Source organism: Hyaena hyaena, unplaced genomic scaffold (genome assembly GCF_003009895.1).
Source record: "Hyaena hyaena isolate Hyena2069 unplaced genomic scaffold, ASM300989v1 scaffold_299, whole genome shotgun sequence".
NCBI lineage: Eukaryota > Metazoa > Chordata > Mammalia > Carnivora > Hyaenidae > Hyaena > Hyaena hyaena.
This window is the reverse complement of record NW_024080930.1, coordinates 335553-359142: the sequence shown is the minus strand read 5'-3', so window position 1 is coordinate 359142 and position 23590 is coordinate 335553. Positions and strand designations below refer to the sequence as shown.

Sequence of the window (23590 nt, the reverse complement as noted above, 5' to 3'; positions counted from 1 at the left end):
CAGGGATCATTCTCAAGGGAACCTACGACGGCTACGGGCGTTACAAAACCTCCGCAAGCGCGGTTCTTTTTAGAAAACAAAAGGAGTAAAGGAGGTGGGGGGTCAGGGTCACTTTCTTCCTCCGTTAGCTCCCTTCTCCGTGTCTCTCTCGCGTCCTGTGTGCCTCCAGCAGCCCCCTGGCTCCCCCGCCTCTCTCCCAGGAACCCTCTCCCGCCCAGGTGCCGCTGCACCGCGGCTGCTTCCGCTCGCGGCGCGCAGACCGTCCCCTCCGCCGCCCACGCTCCCCGCTCCCGCCGCCCCCTCTCTTCGCGGCGAACCGGCTTCCCAGCCAAGGGGGCCGCCCCGGCCTCGGCCCTCCCCCGGCCCCGGCCGGCCAGACCATAAAGAGCCGGGCGGCCGCCCTGGAGTCCTGCTAGCCCGCTCGGTTCTGCGCCGCGCTGGGACGCGAGCGCCGCCCTCGACGGCAGCCCCGGACGCCGCGTCCTGCGCACCCGGCACCTGCGCTGCCCGCGGGGCCCGACGGAGGGACAGCGCGCAGCTGGGGACGCCGAGGCACGGCCGAGGCGCCTCGCTCGCGGGCTTCTGCGGCTGCAGGAAGAGCCAAAATGCTGGCCCCGCGCGAAGCCGCCTTTCTCCTGCTGCACCTGGCCCTGCAGCCGTGGCTAGGGGCCGGCGCTCAGGCCACTCCCCAGGGTAAGTGGGCTCGCGCCGAGACGGGGACGGAGAGTCCCGGGCTCCTCTTCCGCGCTCTGCTCCGGCGGCAGGAGGGACCAGCTCCGCGCGCGCTGCTTGGCCCTCGGTTCCCAGGGGCCTCCATCGGTACTTCTCTGAACCCTCTGGGTTCCGAGTCCCAGTATTTTGTGACAGCATTTTCTGAGAATCCACTATCCAGCGATGAGCCCCGTTCGAAACTTTTCAGTGCATGCAAAGAAGTGGAGTTCATTTCAGAGCTCAGCACACGGCGCTAAACCTCTAACACATCCTGAAATCCAGGTTCCATCTGCTGTGGTTCTCTCTGGCCGGCCATCCCCTAAGTCTTTGCTCCCTAAACCGTCTGACCCGGCGGGAGCGACGTTCCCGAGAAAGGCGCACACTTTATTTGCCTCGTGACTCGCTCTTTTCTGATCATTGTTTGGACCCCAAAACCATCTTTGGGAGTCGGCATGATCTCTTGATTCCTGAGACAAATAGAGCAGGAAGGACTAAGAAGTCGGGGTTTCTCTTCTAGAGATAAAAACTTAAAACTAGATAAATACTTCGAAAAGACAGCTGAATAATCTTCAAACCTCTGTGTGAGATGGGGTGAAAATAACCACGGGGCAGAACGCACTTAAGCTTAAACGGAGTGTGTGTGTGTGTGTGTGTGTGTGTGTGTGTGTGTGTGCGCGCGCGCGCGCGCCAAAAGGAAGAAATTACTTAAGCAAGAAAAGATGTGAGGTCTCTAACTGGCCCTCCAGTGATGACCTTCACCTGTTGACTTAATACTGAGGCGCAAAATAAAGCTGGAAGGAGTCACACAGGTTGAAGTAAAAGTTGTTCTTCCTCACAAAGCCAGGGTGAAAAAGGCCTCTGAGGGAAGTCTCCAATTCCTTCCCCTCCCATTGCAGCAATAACCCATTTAACCTTTCATTTCACCGAATAACTCCTTTTGATTTCAGACCAGGCAACCAGAATAGTGGTCTCCTGGGGGTAAGTAATAATACTCTGCATTTAGTTTGCCTTGAAATATTTGAAAAACTGTAGTCTGTATTTATTCATTGTGACCTCTCTCCGAGGAAGGTGAAAAAGCTAGCTTTTTTTTTTTTTTTTAAATCGAAGTGTAATTGGCACAGGATATATCTGTTTCAGGTGAACAACAAACACAATGATTCCAAAATTGAATACATTGTGAAATGATCACCATAATAAAGCTGATTAACACCTGTCACCATATGCCATTACAAAAAAAATTATTTTCTGTGATGAAAATTTTTGGGTCTTTTAGCAACTTTCAAATATGCAGTACTGTATTATTGACTATAATCAGCATGCTGTACTTTGAATCCCCATGACCTATTTGTTTTACAACTGGACACCTTTCACCCTTAGCCTACCCCCCCACCCCATGCCAGTATGCTCACTGTCTATGAGCTTGGCTGGTTGCTTGAGTTTCTACATAAAAAGTGAGATCATGCAGTGTTTGTCTTTCTGTGTTTGACTTATTTCACTTAGCATAATGCCCTCAGGGTGCCTCCATGTTGTCACAAATGACAAGATTTCATTCCTTTTTATGGTTAAATAATATTCCATGATATACATATACCACATCTTCTTTATTCATTCATCTATTAATGAACACTTCTATTGTTTCCATATCTTGACTATTGAACATAATGGTGCAGTGAACATGAACCTGTATATATCTTTTACAATTAGTATTTTTAGGGTTTTTGGATAAATACCCAGAAGTGAAATTGCTGGATCATATGTAGTTCTACTTTTAGTTTTTTGAGGATCCTCTGTACCGTTTTCCATAGTAGCTGCACCAATTACATTCCCGCCAACAGTACACAAGAGTTCCCTTTTCTCCACGTCCTTGTCAACACTTGATACTTCTCTCTGGTAATAATCATTCCAACAGGTGTGAAGTGGTAACTCGTAGTGGTTTTCATTTCCCTGATGATGACTAATGTTGAACATCTTCTCATGTTCAACATGGTCATCTGTATGTCTTTTAAATATAATTTACTGTCCAGTTAACCGACATACAGTATATGCAGTGTGCTCTTGGTTTTGGGAGTAGATTCCCATGATTCATTGCTTATGTAAACACCCAGTGTTCATCTATATGTGTTCTTTGGGGGAAAAAAAAATATCTGTTCAGATCTTCTCCCCACTTAAAATTGGAGTTCTTTATATAGTTTGGATGTTAACCCCTTATCAGATATGATTTGTAAATACTTTCTGTCATTCAGTAGGTTGTCTCTTCATTTTCTTGATGATCGCTTTTGCTGTTCAGAAGCTTTTTAGTTTGATGGGGACCCACTTGTTTATTTTTGTTTCTGTCTTTGGTTTTTGATGTTAGAAAGGAAGCTTTTTGGGTGCCTGGGTGGCTCAGTTGGTTAACTGTCCATCTTTGGATCAGGTTACGATCTTGTGGTTTATAAGTCAAGCTCCTCATCAGGCTCTCTGCTGCCAGTGTGGAGCCCACCACTGATCCTCTGTATTCTTCATTCTCTCTGTCCCTTGCCCACCAAAAAATAAATGAACATTAAAAAGGAAGCTTTTCAATACAATTGAAAAGTTTTCGGATTGCAGATATGATACGGCAGTTTTGAACTTGCAGATTAATATTTTGTGTTGTATGAATTCCTGACATGAACATACAGCTTCATGGTCTGCTGCAGGTATATTCCCTAAATTATCTGTAGATGATGAGATTAAGTCAAGTTTCTGATAGATTCTTTTATTGACTTAGTCTTCTCATCATCAGCTGTCTTTCTTCATACCATGGTAGGGCTAACTGGTAGCAGTAATTTCACCTCTAACGCTAGAAGGTTATGGTTAGATCCTGGAACTATTAACAAAATGTAATAACATTAATTGAAAATTGTTGTGTCTCATTTCCTTTTCAAAACACTCTCCAAACTCATTACTAGGTAATCCCAACTCTTCCTCTTGAGAGAAGCCAATGGATTAGATGAACCTTGCAGATTGAAATAGAGTAAATTTGGCTTGAGCTAAATCATGAACATAATCATAGTCAAAGCAAGAATCCAGAAGAGCAAGATTTTAGCGTTGAATGCAGTTCCCATACCTTAAACACACATTGGCAGATGCCTTGTCCTGAATGGAACTTAGAGACATATTGTTTCATTTCCCTTTGCTGTTACTTGTGGATGTGAAGCTTGCAATTCTCTGGAAATTAAAAAATTTGATTAACCTTTTGAAGTACAGTAGGCATCAGTCTTCACGTTTTGGGGAGAGGGTGGAGTCCTAAGTGTTTGGCTTTCCTGCACCTCTGGTATTAAATTGCCTATTTGGTAAGGTCTTGAGTACATGGAAAAGAAACCATACACATCCAGTATAAATACAGATGGTCTCTTAAAGAGTAGACATTCTTGAGTAATTAGGTTTCTGCCTGTTTATTTTACAACTTTCATTTATTTCTTTTTCTTAGTACAAAAGCAGCACCTGTTGATTGTAAAAGTAAAAATTAAAAATTGCATAAGCATAAAAAAGGAAATAGATAATTATACAACCTAGACATAGCTACTATTCTTGTTAGGTTCTGTTGTGTTGTCTTTCAAATATTTTCATTTGGAAATATATATTTCAAATGGGGTCATGTTATATGTATAGTTTTATGACTTTTTCAATTCTGTGTATCATGAACATCTTCCATTTCTGTCAGTATTCAGCTGCATTACCATTTTTGATAGATAATAATTCACCTTTGGGAGGGACTAAAGTTTATTTATCCAGGGCTCTAATAATGGACATTTAAGTTGGATCCAGTGTTTTGATATTACAAACAATAATTTGTTGAACAATTGCATTGCTACAGGATGGCTTGGATGGCTAAAATCTCCTTGATCTCTGCCAAGCCCTTCTTTCTCTGCTAAAGACAGTTGGTGTTTTCATAACAAAGTGCTATGCTAACCAAAGGCCTTTGGTTTCCCATCTGTTCCAGTTAGATTTTCTCATAATTCCTTCCTAAACAGAAATTCGAGAATTACCACTAGTAATGGATACCTTTGGGTATCATTGTGTTTATTGTTCTTACAATCAGATGGTGAGAATAATACGTTATTGTTCAAGTTAGCAATTCCTTCATCTTTAGTTAAGCATATGAACTTTTGTGCATGCGCAAAGTGTGTGTGTGTACCATAGCCTGCAGGAACTTCAACCTCTAAAGCTGTTTTCGAGATAGAGTAATACACACACACACACACACACACACAAGTACTTGCCATTGTAATTCTTTTTCTGTAAATTGCTTTTTCATGTTCTGTGTCCATTTTTATATTGCTTATTTTATTGATTTGTAAGAGCTCTTCATAAATTATGGATACCCTTTTCATAATCAGATTATCGTATCTAGAAAACAGCTTTAGGGACAAAACATAAGAGACTCTTAAATATGGAGAACAAATAGAGGCTTACTGGAGGGGTTGTTGGGGGCGGGGATGGGCTAAATGAATAAAGGGCATTAAGGGGTCTACTGGTGAAAGAACTGTTGCAGTATATGGTAACTAGAATGTACATTTAAAAAATAAATTTTTAAAAATAAAAATTTTTAAAAGAGTACATTTCTTTTGAGCACTGAATTATATATGGAATTGTTCGATCACTATATTGTACATTGGATGTAAATTAAAAAAATAAATATGGAAGAGAAAACCGCCCTAGAGGCTGAAGTTCCTTCAGGTTTTGGAATTGTTCAAACAGTATCTATATATACCAACAGAAATACTAAGTAACTTCTAATGACTATTACCCATTTGGCCTTTGCCTTTTAAATAACTCTGGATGTATACTCTGACAGCTCTCAAAAATAGTACAAATATGTATATGTCTCTATAATTGATCTCTATTTTGATATAGATATATGTAAATATGAATGCAGATTCTAGTTTTTATAGACCAACTCTATCAGTCAGCTTACACTTGAGAAAGAGAAACCCCACTGTTCTGTTTTACATCAGGATTTCTTTTAAGTATGCCCTACATCCACTGTGGGGCTTAAACATACAACCCTGAGACCTAGAGTCTCCTACTGAACCGACTCAGCCATCCAGGCACCCGCATTGAGATTTTTAACAGAGATATATTGGAGAACTATATATGCTCAAAAGGAACACTTGGGTCTCACAAAGACAGCAGAGTATTTGCTGACAGTGTGTCCCACCACATCCATGCTTTGTGCTGCATGCCTGGTATCATTTATCACTGACCAGGAAACTACAGTCGGCTCTGGTCCAGGGGATGCATGAGAACCCTAAGGCAGCCATTTACTACTTGGGAACATAAGAGAAAGAATAACTTGCGTGCTCTCACCTGTCTCCCTTGTACTGTAAGCCTTTAGTGCTTTTCCTAGCGGACTTTTTCAGAACGACTTCTTGGGCCACATGAAATTTATGGTTTGCAAATTTAGTCGTACCTCTGGGGTTCATGACCTAGTGATGAAGATTATGCTGTATTTTTTTTCTGGTTCAAATGTCCAGCCACTATAAGAATGAGAAGGAAGAACTGGTGAGTTTAGCAATGTAAATGGTAACAGCGTTAATTTACAGTACTTAGATCTTACTGTCAAATTGTGCCCCTTCAAAAAACATGTTTGTCCCAAACTTCTTTCACTGATGATCTCTTTCTTCCGATTCCCCTAGTCTTGGACCTTCTCCCATCATCCAGCCAGAGGCTGAACCCGGCTGTTTTGCAGCCAATCCTGACAGATCCCACCTTGAATGAGGTCTATGTGATCTCAACCTTCAAGCTGCACTCTAAAAGTTCATCCACCATCTTGGGCCTTTACTCTTCCGTTGACAGCAGCAAATATTTTGAATTCACCGTGATGGGACGCTTAAACAAAGGTAAGTACCTTTGCAGAAATCCTTTACCTAAGAATCTTCTTTTTCTGTTCCAGCTTTTGGGATCTTCCTGCTTTTAGATGGTTCCCTCCGACCATTTTATACTCCTCCTGTCTGGGGATGGTGAGTTGACACTTGGAGAGAGAGTGAAGAGTTGTTTGTGACCAAAATGCCCTTTGACATTGTCCCATCCACCTGTTAGTCTTTGTCCAGTTTGGTAAGGGACAGGACTCAGGACCATTAGGCCACTGAGTTAGTTCAAGCCTACAACAAATACCATAGACTGGGTGGCTGAAACAAGAGACATGTATTTCTCACAGTATCGGAGGCTGAGAAGTCCAAGATCAAGGTGCTGGCGGATCTTGTTCATGGGGAAATCTTGGGCCCTGCCACCTTCTCCCCATGTCCTCCTGTGGCCTTTCCTCAGTATGTGCCAGTAGAGAGAGCAGGCTTTCTTCCTTTCCTTATAAGGATGCTGACATCCTGAGGGTTCCACCCTCATGACCTAATTTAAACTAATTACTTCCCAAAGGCTGACTTCCTAATACCACCACGCTGGGGGGTTAGAGCTTCAGCTGCTGAATTTCGGTGGAAGGAGGGACACAAACATTCAGCCTCTAACAGCCACCCACACCGTTCTTCTGTTCCCTTGGAAGCATGTGGCTTAGCAGGCCTAACTCCCAGCTCCACAAGCACCTCTCTGGACTTGATGGAGAGAACATACCTCAGTCAGAACTAAATGAATGGTACTCTTTTCCACCTGTTTCACCCCGGTTTACACAGGTCTGTCGTCTGTTTGGTTGCTTTGCTTTGCTGTCAAATGCTTTGCTGTTAATGTGAGTTAATAACAAATACTAAGAAATGATTCTCAGAGAAATGGGTCACTGTTTTTTCATCTCCTTCCCCTCCACCCATGCCCTCGGGACAACACCTGTTCCTGCTTATTGAGGAATGTGACAGATATGTGTTTCTGTTGCCTCATGTTTTTAATATAAAAAGGAGGACTGGTCCTTCTGACTAGATTTTATTGTTCCTTCAGTTTGCTTTACTTGGAGTGGTTCAGACTCTATCAGGTGCTAATTGTGATTGAACACATAAATTTTCGAATACTAGGAGCTGAGAGAAATTTCTGATTCTTAGCTTTCATAGGACTACAGAGTTAAAAGCAAGAAGGAATAGAATTTTCCCTCCTTTTATGTTAAGTTCCAACCACCCCCCTCCCCACCCCTCCCCACTCATGTGTGCTCTCTCTGTCTGCACCTCAGGTCTCTCAGGGGCTGTATTGAGGTCTCAGATAGTGAAGGGAGTCTGGGGACATGGCTCAGCAGATAGTCTAATGATTTCTGCCCCCTTTTCCCCGTCTGCAACCCTGGTGGGAGGTAACTTCACAGGTCTCTCTACCTTGAATCAGACAGCCTCACTGGCCTCATGTCCCTAAAAGAACTGCTGATACTCTAATAACTCAGGCTATTCGGTTTATGATCCATGAAAACCACCCTTCTTTATCTAAAGATCAATAGCTTCCCACAAAACTATGTATTTTAGATGCATTGAAAGATTTGTATTGAGCTCACTCAGCTTGGTGACTACAGGGCCCTCTGCCGAGTGGAAAAACTCTGCTCCTGGCTATTCACCCTCACTGAGTCTCCCCCTCCATTTCAAAATTGGCCAGTATGTGTGAGCCCAGTGTGGAAAATCTGCGTTGCCTGGAAACACAAGGCAGCAAATTCCCAGGGACTGATTCTTTGTTTTGATTCTGTATGGGCAGAGATAACACTAGGTAGCAAGATGGAGAGGTAAGGGTGCTTTTAGTGTTTCCTTTGAACAACCACCTGTCATGTGCTTCAGCTGTAAACACCAGCTGATCTGCATGTTAGAGAAGAAGATGAAAGGCTTGAACACCTCTGCACCCTCCAAGCTGTTAGAGGAGATAAATAGCTGTTAGGATTCTTTTTAAAAATATTTTCTAACAAAATACAGAAATGATAATTATCAGAAAACAAAGGGGAATTTATACCAGAGTTTGGGGAGTAGAAGAATTTGCCCTGGAGAAGTTTCATTGGAGCAATAGAAAAAGTATAGAGATGTGCCAACATGGTGAAACTGAGGGTTTTAGAAAGGAGCAGCAGCCTTCTGACTGGAACAAGAAGGAGAGAGCACTGGGTCCATCAGCTCCACAGAACAGAGGGGGATGTGGTGACTCCCCATCAAGGTATTCGGTAGTGGCTGTGCAGGCCTGAATTAATTTGTGGAGGGTTGAGGAGAATCGCCTTCCTGGAAGGGGAACCCCAGTCACTGTCGAAGGCTCTAGATGAGCTCCTATGATAAAGTGAAGTGTATTCGATGAAGAATATGAAGCACAAGTTTGCCACTGAGCTCGCTGCTTGTACAAGTCACCCTTCGCTTGGCTGCCTCATTATTGCTCATAAGCAAAACTTGGATGGATTTATACCTGAGGGCAGAGACCTTTAGTAGCTTCTCATTCCAAACCAAATAAGGTATAGACGTCCCTGTCAGAGTTTTCTGTTGGATGGCCCCCCCACTAGTCTTTGTCATTTATCCCTCCTTCCAACCTTCCATGTCACCTATGCTTGAGCTAGATGCACTAGTTACCATTTCCTGGGCCCACTCATGCTGTCTGTCCTTCTCTGTCCCTTTACTCTTGTCCTCTGCTCCCCACTGATACCTTTCCTGCACCATATACAGATATAAAAATTCTGAAGATGCAAGACTGCTCTTGAATTCTTTCTGACATCTTTTATTATATGATTTCTGTAGAAGGTACTAATCGTAGTTTGCTTGCAATTGAATTCTTGTTTCCAAGTGGTTGTACGCTCCCTCAAGGCAGGGACTGAGTGTCCCTTAACTCACCTTTGCAACCCCTAGCACAGTGCCTTGTACATAAAGTAGCTCATGAACAAAGTGAATAGAATAAATGTAGGCTGAGAAGAGTAGCCTTGTTTACTGAAGAAGACCTACACTGTTGTGAAAATTCTGGACATACACAATGTCTGGTACCTAATCGTTCTGGCTCAGATGCATTAATGAATGAAGGAATTTGAAAGACCATTTGGATGAAGATATAAAGGAAATGCAGTATTTCTGATATAAATGATCTATCAGATAGTTAGTAATACAGGTGGTAGAGTCTTGATAGAAATAAGCATTTTACAGAAACCACCTGGCTGGACAGAAGATCTGGTTCATATTTTTCTTGGATCTGGCAGAGAGGCAACTTTCCAGTTAGTATTCTGAGTTTAAGTCACAGTTAAAATTAACAGCTCTGTCCCCATGAATAGGTCTCTGAATTGCTTAGCCTTAGTTTACTATCTCTGCAGTGGGGGGTGATAATAGCTACCTCACAGATTGATTGCAAGAACTGAATTATATAAAATATAATTTTTTAGAGTGTGAAGCTCAATAAAAATTTCAGGTTCTTCCATATGTTTCTATAAGATAGGTAGAAAGAAGAGGAAGACCAAGAGGTCTCTATGTTTTAGGGAACTATCTTCCAAAGATGATTTGGTGAACTCTTGGCCTGCCTTGATGAGACCTTCACCTTTCAAAAAACAACAACAACACTAAGAACTGCTTCTTTAGACTTAGTTTGTTTGCTACAGAACAACTTGGGGGGCACCTGGGTGGTTCGGTCGGTTGGGCATCCGACTTCGGCTCAGGTCATGACCTCAGGGTTTGTGGGTTCAAGCCCCATGCCGGGTTCTGTGCTGACAGCTCAAAGGCTGGAGCCTGCGTAGGATTCTGTGTCTCCCTCTCTCTGCTCCTCTCCTGCTTGCAATATAGCTCTCTCTGAAAAATTAATAAACATTAATTTTTTTTTAAAAAAAGAACTTGTTGCTGTGGAAATGAAGGGAACCCCAAGAATTTGCAGTAATGACTGCAGACAGTCAAGCTCCTTTGCCTTAAGACAGGACATGTCAAATAGTTCAGAGTAATGGTTCACAGAGAAGTCTGTGGGCTAAAGAGAAACACAGCATGAGAGAGCTAGAAGAGTTTGAAAAGTAGAATTCTGGGGGCACCTGGGTGGCTTAGTTGGTTAGGTGTCCAGCTCTTGATTTCAGCTCAGGTCATGGTCTCAGGGTTCTTGAGATCAAGCCCCATATCAGACTCTGCACAGACCATGAAGCCTGCTTAAGATTCTCTCCCCCATCCCTAAAAAATTAGATTCCTGAGCCCATGATGAAGGGGGAAAATGAGGTGCCTCAAACATGTATCATAATATTTATGGGGCCCATCCAGTGTACCAGGACTGTTCTAAAGGTTTAACACTTATCGCTTGTGATCTTCACAGTATTCCTATGAGGTGCCCCTTAATGAGCTCAGTTTTAAAATGGTCATGTATAGAAAATGGAAATATGAGTGAACTTCAGGACAAATTCCTAGAGGGTTATATTATTATTCTTGTATCTTGGGATTATCTGGAAAAGAAAGAGCTGGGATTATTTGAAAACCAGTGGGGCGCCTGGGTGGCTTAGTCGGTTAAGCGTCCGACTTTCGCTTAGGTCATGATCTCGTGGTTCGTGGGTTCGGGCCCCGCGTCGGGCTCTGTGCTGACTGCCAGCTCAGAGCCTGGAGCCTCTTTCAGTCTGTGACTCCCTCTCTCTCTGACCCTCCCCTGCTCACGCTGTCTCTCTCTCTCTCTCTCCTAGAAATAAATAAAAACCTTAAAAAAAAAATTTAGAAAACAAGTGAGTTCACTAAAAATAAGTCATGCAAACTTTTTTTAAGTAAAGTTTCTAAGTGGAGATCAAAAAGATGCTGTGAGCATAATATATCTTGATATCAGAAAATAATTTTTTGAAGTCACTGATGGTATGTTTCTAGATAGTATAACAAAGAATCAGCTAGAAAACTAGTACTGTTAAGGGTTAGTGTATTGTTTTACACCAAAGCATCTAGTGGTGTTTGACAAGGCTCTATCTTGGGCATTGAACCCTTCACCGTATTAGGGATTTAGGTGAAGACATAAATAGTATGTTACCATTTCTGCAAATGGCACATAGTTGGAAAAGACAGTTGAACATGTTGGATGCCACCATCAAGATTAACAAGATCCTACCAGGCTGTGGGAGAACTATCCTAAGAGGTCTAGTCAGCATTAAGAACCAACTAGTGTTGAGCTCAGTGCCTGACACTTAGTAGTTGTTTAGAAGTGTTTGTTGAATGAATGAACAGACACAGTAATATTTTTAAAAATCTTCTTAAGGGGCGCCTGGGTGGCTCAGTTGGTTGAGTGTCCGACTCTCGATTTCAGTTCAGGTCGTGATACCAGGGTTGTGGGATTTAAACCCATGTGGGGCTCCATACTGAGCCTGGATCCTACTTGGGATTCTCTCTCCCCCTCTGCCCTTCTCCCCCACTTTTATGTTCTCTCTAAAAATAAAAATTTTAAAAATATATATCACCTGCATCATTAAAAAAGTATCTCCTTAAATTTTAGGCTTCATTAATGTGTTCATGTTGCCAGATTAAGGAAGCTAATAGTCCCACCATACTCATCCAGGACATGTTTCACAAGGACACTCTCATGTCAGAGATTACCTTGAGGAAACTCACCAAAACAACAGCCCTCTGGACCCCATTTTTTATGACCTCGCAAATCAAAATGTTGAAGGATCTGGAGAAATAAAGGAGCCAGATAGAAGACATGAGAGAGATGAAAGTTGCTTTAAAATATTAGAAGAATATCATTTGTATTAGGGATAAGACTAAATCTGTCTATAGTTCTGAAGAGCACTGTTTGGACCCATTGACAGAAGTCAGAGGGAACAAAAGATATTGGCTCTGTGTTAGGAAGATCTTGGAGAGAAATCCAAAAGTGAAATAGGTTTCCCTGCAAAGTAATTAGTTCCTTGTTCCTGGAAATGTGCTGGTAGAGGCTAAGCTTTTATTGAAGGGATTTGTGAAATGGGATATTGAGCTAGTTGACTTACGGCATTCATATTCTGTGGCTCTGCTAAGGCCCAAGAGATTACATGGGTGCTTAAGGAATTGCTTTGCAGCTCCCTCCTATAACATGACCTTGGGATTTCGTGTGCACTCATGGCTTTTGTTGCCCACTGGATACTTGTGTACATGATGGATCTCATAGCTTCTGAAAGTATAAAGCCCTCTGCATATGTTTAATATAATTGTTGTGCTTCCTTTCACTGGGTGATTTCTTTGCAAGGTGTGTGTGTGTGTGTACACATGTACTCTGTGTACTTTACATTTGTTCAGACTGCTATAAGAAAATTTCAAAACTTCCACACGGCATTCATCCAACCTGGGAGTCGCCCAGCGTACTTTCAGGAAAAGCAAGTTGACGGCTTACCTTTTATATGCATTTCCAAAGCAGTAAAGTTACAAAGATCCAGTGTATAGGGCATAAAGGTAAATAAGCAAAGGCAAACAAGAATATCCATCACAAGAGACATTAATGGTCAAAGGACTTTTTTTAAATGTGCAATTATTTTAAAAGTAGAGGAAAGGTTGACAGCAATGGCTTTCATCATATATTTAAAAGTGCCAAAGTGCAAAGCCATTTGCCAAGCAAAGCAGAAAGGCCCGGACTACCTTGAGAGTTTGCTGCCTGCAGGCCAGGTCACTCTGAACTCTTTTGCCCAAGCAGACAAAATATTATCATTCCCAGTTCTTGAAAACTGGTACCTTACTTCATTGCTCTGACATTCAGTACATCATCATATTTTTAACTACCAAGTCCACTTTTTCGAAAAGCACCCTTTGAAAATTCTTCTCCAAGAAAGCACTATTTCAAATCTTCGTGGCTTGGGTTCTCTTTCATCTCTTGCCAGTCACAGGGCTGGTATTTAATCAGGCTGAGCTACATGGTTTCTATGTTGGGCTGGTAGCCAGGCATGGAAATGTAGCCATAAAATCAGGCCCCAAATTTTCTGTGATACAACGATGCTAAGTTTAAATCTTTTTAGTGTTTTATTTATTTCTGAGAAAGAGAATTGTGAGCAGGGGAGGGTCAGAGAGAGAGAGAGATACGGAATCTGAAACAGGCTCCAGGCTCTGAGCTAGCTGTCATCCCAGAGCCCGACGTGGGGCTCGAACCCATGAACCATGAGATCATGACCTGAGCCGAAGTCACACGCTTAAGCAACTGAGCCACCCAGGCGCCCCATAAGATGCTAAGTTTAGAAGGAAAGGATTGGTAAAAAAAAAAAAATATATATATATATATATACACACACACACACCAGTATAAACTGCCCCTCGCATTGTTTAAGAGAGTGTGGGTTAAAAAAAATCAGAGTGGATACATGAATACTCTATTTGATCTATTTTTCATTGAATAAATAGCTGTATTTACCGTTTTCAGATGCTAAGGGATGTGAGAAAATTAATAAAAATGAGAAGCTTGGCCCCAGATTTTATGCTCTAGTAGTGAAGGAATAAACAGATACACTCATACCTATATTTGTATAGCAGTTTGTAGTTTTTGCGTTTTCTTATTTGACCACCACTGAAAACCAAAGCAGATAGGAAGGGCATTCTTACTAGCTCCACTTAATAGTTTAAGAAGTGGACACTTAACAAAATGAACAGGCCCAGGGTCACAGAACTATTAAGTACCTGAGTCAAAACTGGGCTCGAGTTCTGGAAAAGTCCTGACAAAGTGTTACAGGACTAGAAATGAAGACAGCTGCCAGCCATGGGGAAGAAGGAAGACTTAGAGAAGTAGGGTGCATTTGAGCTGGATCTTCGTTTCAGATGTGTAGCTATGATGGATCAGGAAAGAGAGCGATGGAGCAGAGAGCATTCCACGCAGAAGGAAGGATAAGGGAGAGCAAAGGAGTTAGAGATGGTTAAAGACCTAATACGGGTTGTTCAGCTTGGCTGGGTCATGAAGGCAGGGGGAGGGTTACAGCTAGTCCTGAGATCAGGAGGTTAGATGTTACTTAGGAACCACCAGGGAACTCTTGAAAGATTTCATTTGCTTGCCTGCGTGTGGCTTTGAGAAAGCAATAACTTGGTCATAAAAGTCCTATAAGGAGCTCAAGCTGTCGGTCTGGGAAAATTGTGCAGAGAGAACCCTTCGGTGGGAAGGTGAGGCAGGAGTGTGGTGGACAAAGCCAGCGATAGAACAGAGTCGAGGCGGAAACCCCATTTGAAGACCTGTGGTTTTCTACTTGTATCACCAAACAGACTGGTTTCAGCTCGTGGTGAGTGGAGAGGGAGTAAGAGATGGCAGTGTGCCACAGCTGAAGAAACAAAGCTGTACTGATGAATGGTTTCCTGAGTGCGATGCTCCTGGAGGCGGTGACGGCAGAGGTGTGGTTGACCCAGGAGAAGACCACTCCTTGGAGCTTCAGGGGAATGGCTTTGCCCCCCTCCTAGAGGGGGACCTGATGATGTTACTAGCTCTGTAGTCTCCTCTCTGTTTTTTTTGCTCTCTCTGCTGTGTGTGTGTTGCCCTAAGATATGGCGAAGTGAGCACTGGAAAAGGGGGCCACAGAGAGGAAAGCAACCATGTCTGTCCTCTCGTGCTCCAGTTGTGCTTGTTGCCTCTGGAAAAGGTCAGGGAAGCTTCCACCCAGCAGGCTTGCAGGCTCCTAGAGCCAGAGCTTTAGACTGGTTCTGGATTCAGTGTGACTGATGTGAAAACAGTGAGTTTTTTGAGCAGGTAGGTGCCTGTCTGTCCTCTGGGGCAGCCTTACTGCTTTGAAGATAAAATAAGTATTGAAGCGCTGAGGCATTGAAACTCCTTAGTTTGCAATAAAAAAGAAAAATGGAAAATGGAAGCCATAAGAGAAATGAGAATCACTGGATTAAATATGAAGAATGGTAAATGCCAAAGCACTTGATAATTTTTCTGCTAACAGACATTTTGAAGATGGAAGTTTCCATGAGTCTTCTTTTCCTTTTGTTTCCTCTTGCCGTTGTCACAAGATCTAGGAATGTGAGGAATTTGTCATTTCGGCTTTGCACTGGAATGCAAAGCCAGGCAGAAGTATAGAATCCCCTTAAATAACAGCATGAGCACAACAGTAGGATTTGCTCCTCCCTGCAGTAGATAGTGAATTGCCCCTCTCTCAACTTTGTAATTTATATATGGAACACTTTCCGTGCAATCATTTTATTATTCATTGAAAGTTCATGTTCACGACATTTAATGTGCACCTGTTAGATATAAAGTGCTCCACTGGGTACTCTTTATAAAATTAAACTTAGTGATTCAGTTATGAAAATAAATCATGGCCCACATGCCCTGGAAAGCCTGTTAAAAGCAGGCAAGATGCCCATGAAAATATGTTTCCTTTGAATTCCACACAAATCTCAATTTGGGGAAGAAAACCAGGGCTATTTGTTTTAAGCCACTGTGTGTATCCTCTTAAGCTGTTAATATGAGGCACTGAGGTTGTGGTGTAAGAGAATAAGGAGATGTTGGGTATACATGTCTATGACCTAATTGAAGTTTGGTGGCCCAAGTGGTATTCTCACTGGCCTGTAAAACTCCAGGATTTGTAAAACTGTTCAAAACAATGAGGAAATGAGCTATTAAAAATTGAATTAGTCCATATGTTTTGGTCAATTTTCTCCCTCTTTTGGGTACCATATATGCCTTCAATTTCCAGCTGTGTACTTGCTACTTAAATTCTCAACATTATTAAATAGGCAAAAACTCCGGGGTTTCCCCTATTTATAAATAGAATGTATAAACTGCCTCAAGAATTTCTACTCATGTCTGCTTTCTTCTTTCCCACTCTTTCTCTTCCTACCACCATATATAAAATACTATGTTTTATATTAGAGTCATAGAAACGTCTTTTAGCCAGTCTGTCCTGCCAGGTCTTACCAATTGTTTTCTCTTGGTAAGCGAGCGGTGGTGAGCCCATAGGCACAAGGGAAGATCTCCTTATTTCTCCTGGCGTCTCTCTACATCAAAGAACTTAAGGCCATCTGGCCCTCTCCAGCCATGGTCAAATGGAAAAACAGATCTGGTTAGATTTTAGAAGTGGTGGGAATATCCACCTAGACAGTCTAATACATTTGGAGGAAGTCTTCAGATAAACCCTTAAAGTTTCATAGTAGTGATTATTTCCTCTGGCAGTACTACAACATAAACAGGCTGGTTACTCCATGGGGCAGCACCAAGTTGGCATTTACACTCTACAGAAAAGGTACCTGATGGATAGTCCAAGTTACTTGCAACAAATTCTACAGCTTGACAGCAGCACAGTCAGGGTATATGTATATAATTCACTTCTTTTTTATTTTTATCTTGTATAATACATGTTTCTTATTAAAAAATCAGACAATGAAGATGAGCGAGAAGAATATATCATCCAAGCACCCACCAATGACCATGTTAAAGTTGACATACTTCCTTCTAATTTTCTGCCTATTTTTTTCTGAATGAAATTATACTGTGACTCAACCTTTTTCTCTCTCCACAAAATACTGGGACTGTTTTTGTGTTTTTAATATGCATCTATTCCATAGTATTCCATTTCATGATTACATTAAAATTTAAGTAGCTAGTGCACACCTTTTATGCATATATTTTGTACCAAATGTTTCTTACATATTCCTGATGATTGTTTCTGGTAATGAACTTGGTACCTGTGGGTGAATCTGGAGGTGTTCTTGGTAGACTCACTTAGCCCTTAAAAACAAACCACTTTGGTTTTTAGAGTAAACCTCACCTGCTGGGTTTTACTCTCAAAGGCTCAGCATCCAGGAACACTGTAGCTCAGGGTTCAATAAATTCAAGACAGTAATGCAGTAAAAAGCAAGACAGAAAACCAGAATCTTAAAATTGATAAGAATTTTTATTTAACAAGAAGTGGAAATGCTTGAGCTTAAAGAGATATGTGAAGAGATAGCTACCTACATAGAAAAAGAAAAACAAACAGAAAATAAGGTTGTGGATCTTCTTCCTAGTCCTTCTTTTGCAACCATGGATACCTTCAGTTTTCGAACTGAGCATTGTGAAATTGAAGATGGGTTGCAAAGGGACAGTATGACAGATAATACTCCATTCAGTATATGCTTACAAAGGCCTGTGCATTGTTCGCATTCCTTTAGTCATGGAATAAACTATGGGTCAGTTTCAAATTCTAATCCTGCCACTTACTATGTCCTTGTATAAGTTCCTTCACTTACCCGACGTTCACTTTTGTCATCTGGGGTTATTCCAGTTTGGTAGTGTTGCAGCGACTAGAAGTTAAGTGTTAAAAGCAACTGAGGGCAGCACATAGCTCCATTGTAGTGCTTAATAAATGTTTGGTAAGTTCATGAATTTCTGCATTCAGGAGCTTATTTTGGATTTCCATTGACTTTTTGATGAGTTCTGCTTGCTATTGTACTCATCACTGTCTGAAATTGTTTATTTTCAGATTGCTACTTAGTGCCTGTCTTTCCATGAGCACAAAATCCTCAGCAACAGAGTGGGTTGTGAGTGCCTAGGATAATGGCTGGCACACAATGTGGTGGATATTTATGGTTCCAACTTGCTTGCATTGTTTCTAGTAACCCAGCCTTGTGACCTAGAGGCTGTTCAGCAGAGACTTGCCACCCATTCTCCTTTTCTCATCACTAATTGATATGTGCTTGGTTCCAGCCGTCCTCCGTTACCTGAAGAATGATGGGAGGATTCATTTGGTGGTTTTCAACAACCTGCATCTGGCTGACGGCAGGCGGCACAGGGTCCTTCTGAGACTGACCAATTTGCGGCGAGGGACTGGCTCTGTAGAGCTCTACGTGGACTGCACCCAAGTGGATTCTGTTCACAACCTCCCCAGAGCCTTCTCTGGCTCTTCCCAGAGTCCTGAGTCCATTGAATTAAGGACTTTCCAGAGGAAGGCACAGGTATGATCCCACAAACCTTTCTCCAATGTGAAAAGAGCCAAGGCTCAGGAAATGCGGAGGAGTATGCTGAGGTCATGGGTGGGTCTCATTCTGGGTGCATAATTAGCATTACCTGTAGAGCTTAAAAAACTGTTGATAGAGGGCCCACCCTCAAAACACATTGAATCAGATTCTATAGAGGTGGTGCCTAGGCATAAGTATTTTTAATAATGCTGCTTCTAATGGGAAGCTATAATTGAGAGCCATTGCTTTAGATGATGAGTGAAGACTTTATGTGTATAATTGTGAAGTCAGAAAGGAATAGCAAAATTTTGAAAAACAATCTTAGAGGGCCTCCTGACTGGCTTAGTTGGTAGAGCATGTGACTCTTGATCATGGGTTCTTGTGTCTGAGCTCCACATTGGGCATAGAGATAACTTAAAAACTCTTAGAGCAATAGGATGATCTATTTTTAATCTTTCTATAATGATATTACTATTTTTTTTTACAAATAGTTTATTGTCAAATTAGTTTCCACATAACACCCAGTGCTCATCCCCACAAGTGCCCTCCTCCATGCCCACCCCCCCTCCCCCCCACATCCATCAGTCCTCAGTTTTTGTCAGCATTCAAGAGTCTCTCATGGTTTGCCTCTCTCCCTTTCCCCCACCATTTCCCCCCTTCTTCTCCCCCTTGTTCCTCCGTCAAGTTCCTCCTAATCCTCCTATACGTGCAAACATATGATATTTGTCCTTCTCTGCCTGACTTATTTCGCTCAGCATCACACCCTCAAGGTCCATCCATGTTGCTACACATGGCCAGATTTCATTGTTGCTCATTGCCATGTAGTATTCCAATGTATAGATAAACCACATCCTCTTGATCCATTCATCTGTTGATGGACACTTAGGCTCTTTCCATGTTTTAGCTATTGTGGAGAGTGCTGCTGTGAACATTGGGGTCCATGTGCCCCTATGCATCAGCATTTCTGGATCCCTTGGGTAAATTCCTAGCAGTGCTATTGCTGGGTCCTAGGGGAGTTCTATTGTTAGTTTCCTGAGGAACCTCCACACTGTTTTCCAGAGGGGCTGCACCAGTTTACATTCCCACCAACAGTGTAGGAGGGTGCCCGTTTCTCCACATCCTCGCCAGCATCTAGGGTTCTCTGATGTGCTCATTTTAGCCACTCTGACTGGCGTGAGGTGGTATCTCAGTGTGGTTTTGATTTGTATTTCCCTGATGAGGAGGGATGCTGAGCATCGTTTCATGTGTCTGTTGGCCATCTGGATGTCCTCTTTGGAGAAGTGTCTGTTCATATCTTCTGCCCATTTCTTCACTGGGTTGTTTGTTTTTCGGGCGTGGAGTTTGGTGAGTTCCTTATAGATTCTGGATATTAACCCTTTATCTGATATGTCATTTGCAACTATCTTTTCCCATTCCGTTGGTTGCCTATTAGTTTTGTGGCTTGTTTCCTTGGCTGTGCAGAAGCTTTTAATCTTGATGAGGTCCCAACAGTTTATTTTTGCTCTCGATTCCCTTGCTTTTGGGGATGTGTCAAGTAAGAAGTTGCTGCGGTGGAGGTCAAGGAGGTTGTTTCCTGCTTTCTCCTCTAGGGTGTTGATACTTTCCTGTCTCACGTTCAGGTCCTTTATCTGTGTTGAGTTTATTTTGGTGCATGGTGTGAGAAAATGATCTAGTTTCATTCTTCTGCATGTTGCTGTCCAGTTCTCCCAACACCATCTGTTAAAAAGGCTGTCTTTTTTCCATTGGATATTCTTTCCTGCTTTGTCAAAGATCAGTTGGCTGTATACTTTTGGGTCCACTTCCGAGTTCTCGATTCTGTTCCATTGGTCTATGTGTCTGTTTTTGTGCCAATACCATACTGTCTTGATGATGACAGCTTTGTAGTAGAGGCTAAAGTCTGGGATGGTGATCCCTCCCGTTTTGGTTTTATTTTTCAGGATTACTTTGGCTATTCGGGGTCTTTTGTGGTTCCATACAAATTTTTGGATAGTTTGTTCTAGCGTTGAGAAGTATGCTGGTGCAATTTTGATTGGAATTGCATTGAATGTGTAGAGTGCTTTAGGTAGTAATGACATCTTAACTATATTTATTCTTCTTATCCATGTGCATGGAATGTTTTTCCATTTCTTTTTGTCTTCTTCAATTTCCTTCTTAAGTTTTCTATAGTTTTCATCATACAGATCTCTTGTATCCTTGGTTAGGTTTATTCTGAGGTATTTTATGGTTTTTTGTGCAATTGTGAATGGGATCAGTTTCTTGATTTCTCTGTTGCTTCCTTGTTGGTGTATAAAAATGCAACCTATTTCTGTACGTTGATTTTGTACCCTGCAACTTGGCTGAATGCTTGGATCAGTTCTAGTAGGCTTCTGGTGGAGTCTTTCAGGTTTTCGATGTAGAGTATCATGTCATCTGCGCAGAGGGAAAGTTTGACTTCCTCTTTGCCAATTCTGATGCCTTTGATTTCCTTTTGTTGTCTGATGGCTGATGCTAGGACTTCCAGCACTATGTTAAACAACAGTGGTGAGAGTGGACATCCCTGTCGTGTTCCTGATCTCAGGGGGAAAGCTCTCAGTTTTTCCCCGTTGAGGATGATGTTAGCTGAAGGCTTCTCATAGATGGCTTTGATGATGTTTAAGTAGGTTCCTTCTATCCCAGCTTTCTCTAGAGTCTTTATTAAGAAGGGATGCTGTATTTTGTCAAATGCTTTTTCTGCATCTATTGACAGGATCATATGGTTTTTATCTTTTCTTTTATTGATATGATGGATCACATTGCTTGATTTGCGAATGTTGAACCAGCCCTGTAACCCAGGAATGAATCCCACTTGATCTTGGTGGATGATTCTTTTCATATGCTGCTGGATTCGATTTGCAAGGATCTTGTTGAGAATTTTTGCATCCGTATTCATCAAGGATATTGGCCTGTAGTTCTCTTTTTTTGCTGGATCTCTGTCTGGCTTGGGAATCAGAGTGATGCTGGCTTCATAAAATGAGTCCGGGAGTTTTCCTTCGATTTCTATTTTTTGGGATAGCTTGAGAAGAATTGGGATTAATTCTGTTTTAAATGTCTGGTAGAATTCCCCAGGGAAGCCTTCAGGTCCAGGGCTCTTATTTGTTGGGAGATTGTTGATAACTGATTCAATTTCTTCACTCGTTATGGATCTGTTCAGGTTTTCTATTTCTTCCCATGTGAATTTTGGTAGTGAGTGTGTGTTTAGGAATTTGTCCATTTCTTCTAAGTTGTCCTGATATTACTATTTTTAATGAAAGTGAAAAAGAATGATTGGAAACGCCAAGCACTAAGAACAACATTTTTCACATGTCTTATTAGAGCAGTCCTAGCAAAAAGGACCTTGCTGCCAAGTCCTTTTAGTTCCATGAGGCCTTAACAGTCCCAGCACCTCTTTTCTGTTTTATGACATGTTGACGGTATTTTTTATTATATCATGGCACCTCCTCTAGAAATTGCCATATATATGTCCTTTAAATTTTTGTGCTAGGAAATATATTTTGTTTACTATAAAGAACTAGCATTCTTTGTCCTTCCCATTTATTATAACTGGTCATAGTTCCTGAATTTTACCTTCCATTAATGTAGAAGTCAAAATCAGTAACTATGTTCATCTGTTATGGCCCATAATGTTATCTTCTGTGTCTCAATCTTCATTTCCATTTCTATCTTATTAGTTTATTGTATGTGCTTTAGTTACAAGCTGCTCTGAGCCCTTTGTACAAAGAGGCTGGGTATAAGCAATAATTTCCATTACAACTAGGAATGCTGAGTTTTACATAATAATAGAAAAACAATGAAGCTGATACTAGAATTTTGTGCTTGGAGAATTGGAAGCATTTGCAAGCAGAAATTGCAAGAAAGCTAAAATGCTAGGGTTTTGTTTTGTTTTGTTTTACTTTGTTTTTGCAGAAAAAGAGAGATGTATATAGATTTAGTATAGTTTTTTTATTTTTTTTATTTATTGTTTTACAAATAGTTTATTGTCAGATTTAGTATAGATTTTTATAGAGAGAAAAAAATAGCGAAGAGAGATACGCAAAACTTTATTTCTGAATCCTCAAAATAACCCAGATAATCAGAAGGTCAGTCAGAAATTGTGTCACTGACCATTTCAGAATTTAGTGTGTGCCACTAAATAAGTCAGTTTCTAAAAGCCAGGAGTCAGCCATGTCAAGGTCATGAGAAACTACACTCATTGGAATTTTTTCAAAAGTTCTAAATCCTTAGACTGTCAGAGTCTATAGTGTTCTGTCTTCATAGTCACCTTCTTATTTATTCAGTCAGCTAACAAATAGGTATATTCGAGGTGTTATGGAAAGCCTGGTGGTTAAAATAGTCACGGCCCCGCCTCCATAGAGCTTATAGCCTGAAGTCCAAAACCATATCTGTTACATAGCATGTGTCGCATACATCTTAACTTAGCTAAATTAGAAAGCAGAATTCCTCTGAAAATCCTTAGTATCCTCATTTTTATTTTTTTTAATTTATTTTTAATTTTAATTAACATACAGTGCAATATTGGTTTCAGGAGTAGAATTCAGTGACTCATCATTTACATGCATCACCCAGTGCTCACCATAACAAGTGCCCTCTTCAGTACCCATCATCGATCCAGCCCATCCCCCACCCACATCCCTCCATGAACCCTCAGTTTGTTCTCTATTGTTAAGAGTCTCTTGTGATTTGCTTTCTTTCCTCTCTCTTCTTCCCCACCTTCCCAGATATTCATCTCTTATTATTTTAAGTTCCACATATGAACATCCTCATTTTTAAAATAAGGGTGATAACTACACTGGCAGTTAACATAAATTTTTTTTGTCATGAATATATAATAATGGGTATGATTAAAAATTACAAAATAAAGTGGTGAGTAAATTGACTTTGTGATTAAAAACGAATGATTGATACCAACCAATAATGTGAAAATACCTAATAGTCATAGAATATACTGTTTATTCATCCTAGCCCAAGGAAATCAGGGTCTTTGCTAAAAGCTGGAGCGAGGTATCCTAAAAATAATAGCGTTTAAAATTGCGATCAGTGTCTTTTTTATTACAGTCTAAACTCCATAAATAAATTCCAGACAATTCTTAAGAGGTGCCTGCCACAAAATAACTTGTTTACCATAAAAGCAAAAGCTTTTCCTCTTCTTGGAGCCACCTTGATGA

General features: G+C 41.4%; 1 protein-coding gene across 1 annotated transcript in view; it reads left to right on the top strand.

Annotated features, from left to right (window-relative positions):
* Positions 1-238: 238 nt before the first annotated feature.
* Positions 239-23590, top strand: part of THBS4 (thrombospondin 4) — a 45756-nt gene continuing 22404 nt past the window's right edge. The window contains exons 1-3 of the mRNA XM_039247477.1: positions 239-693; positions 6369-6572; positions 18160-18407. Coding sequence (XP_039103408.1) covers positions 606-693; positions 6369-6572; positions 18160-18407 — 540 coding nt within the window. The 5' untranslated portion in view covers positions 239-605. The remainder of the gene's footprint in view (positions 694-6368; positions 6573-18159; positions 18408-23590) is intronic.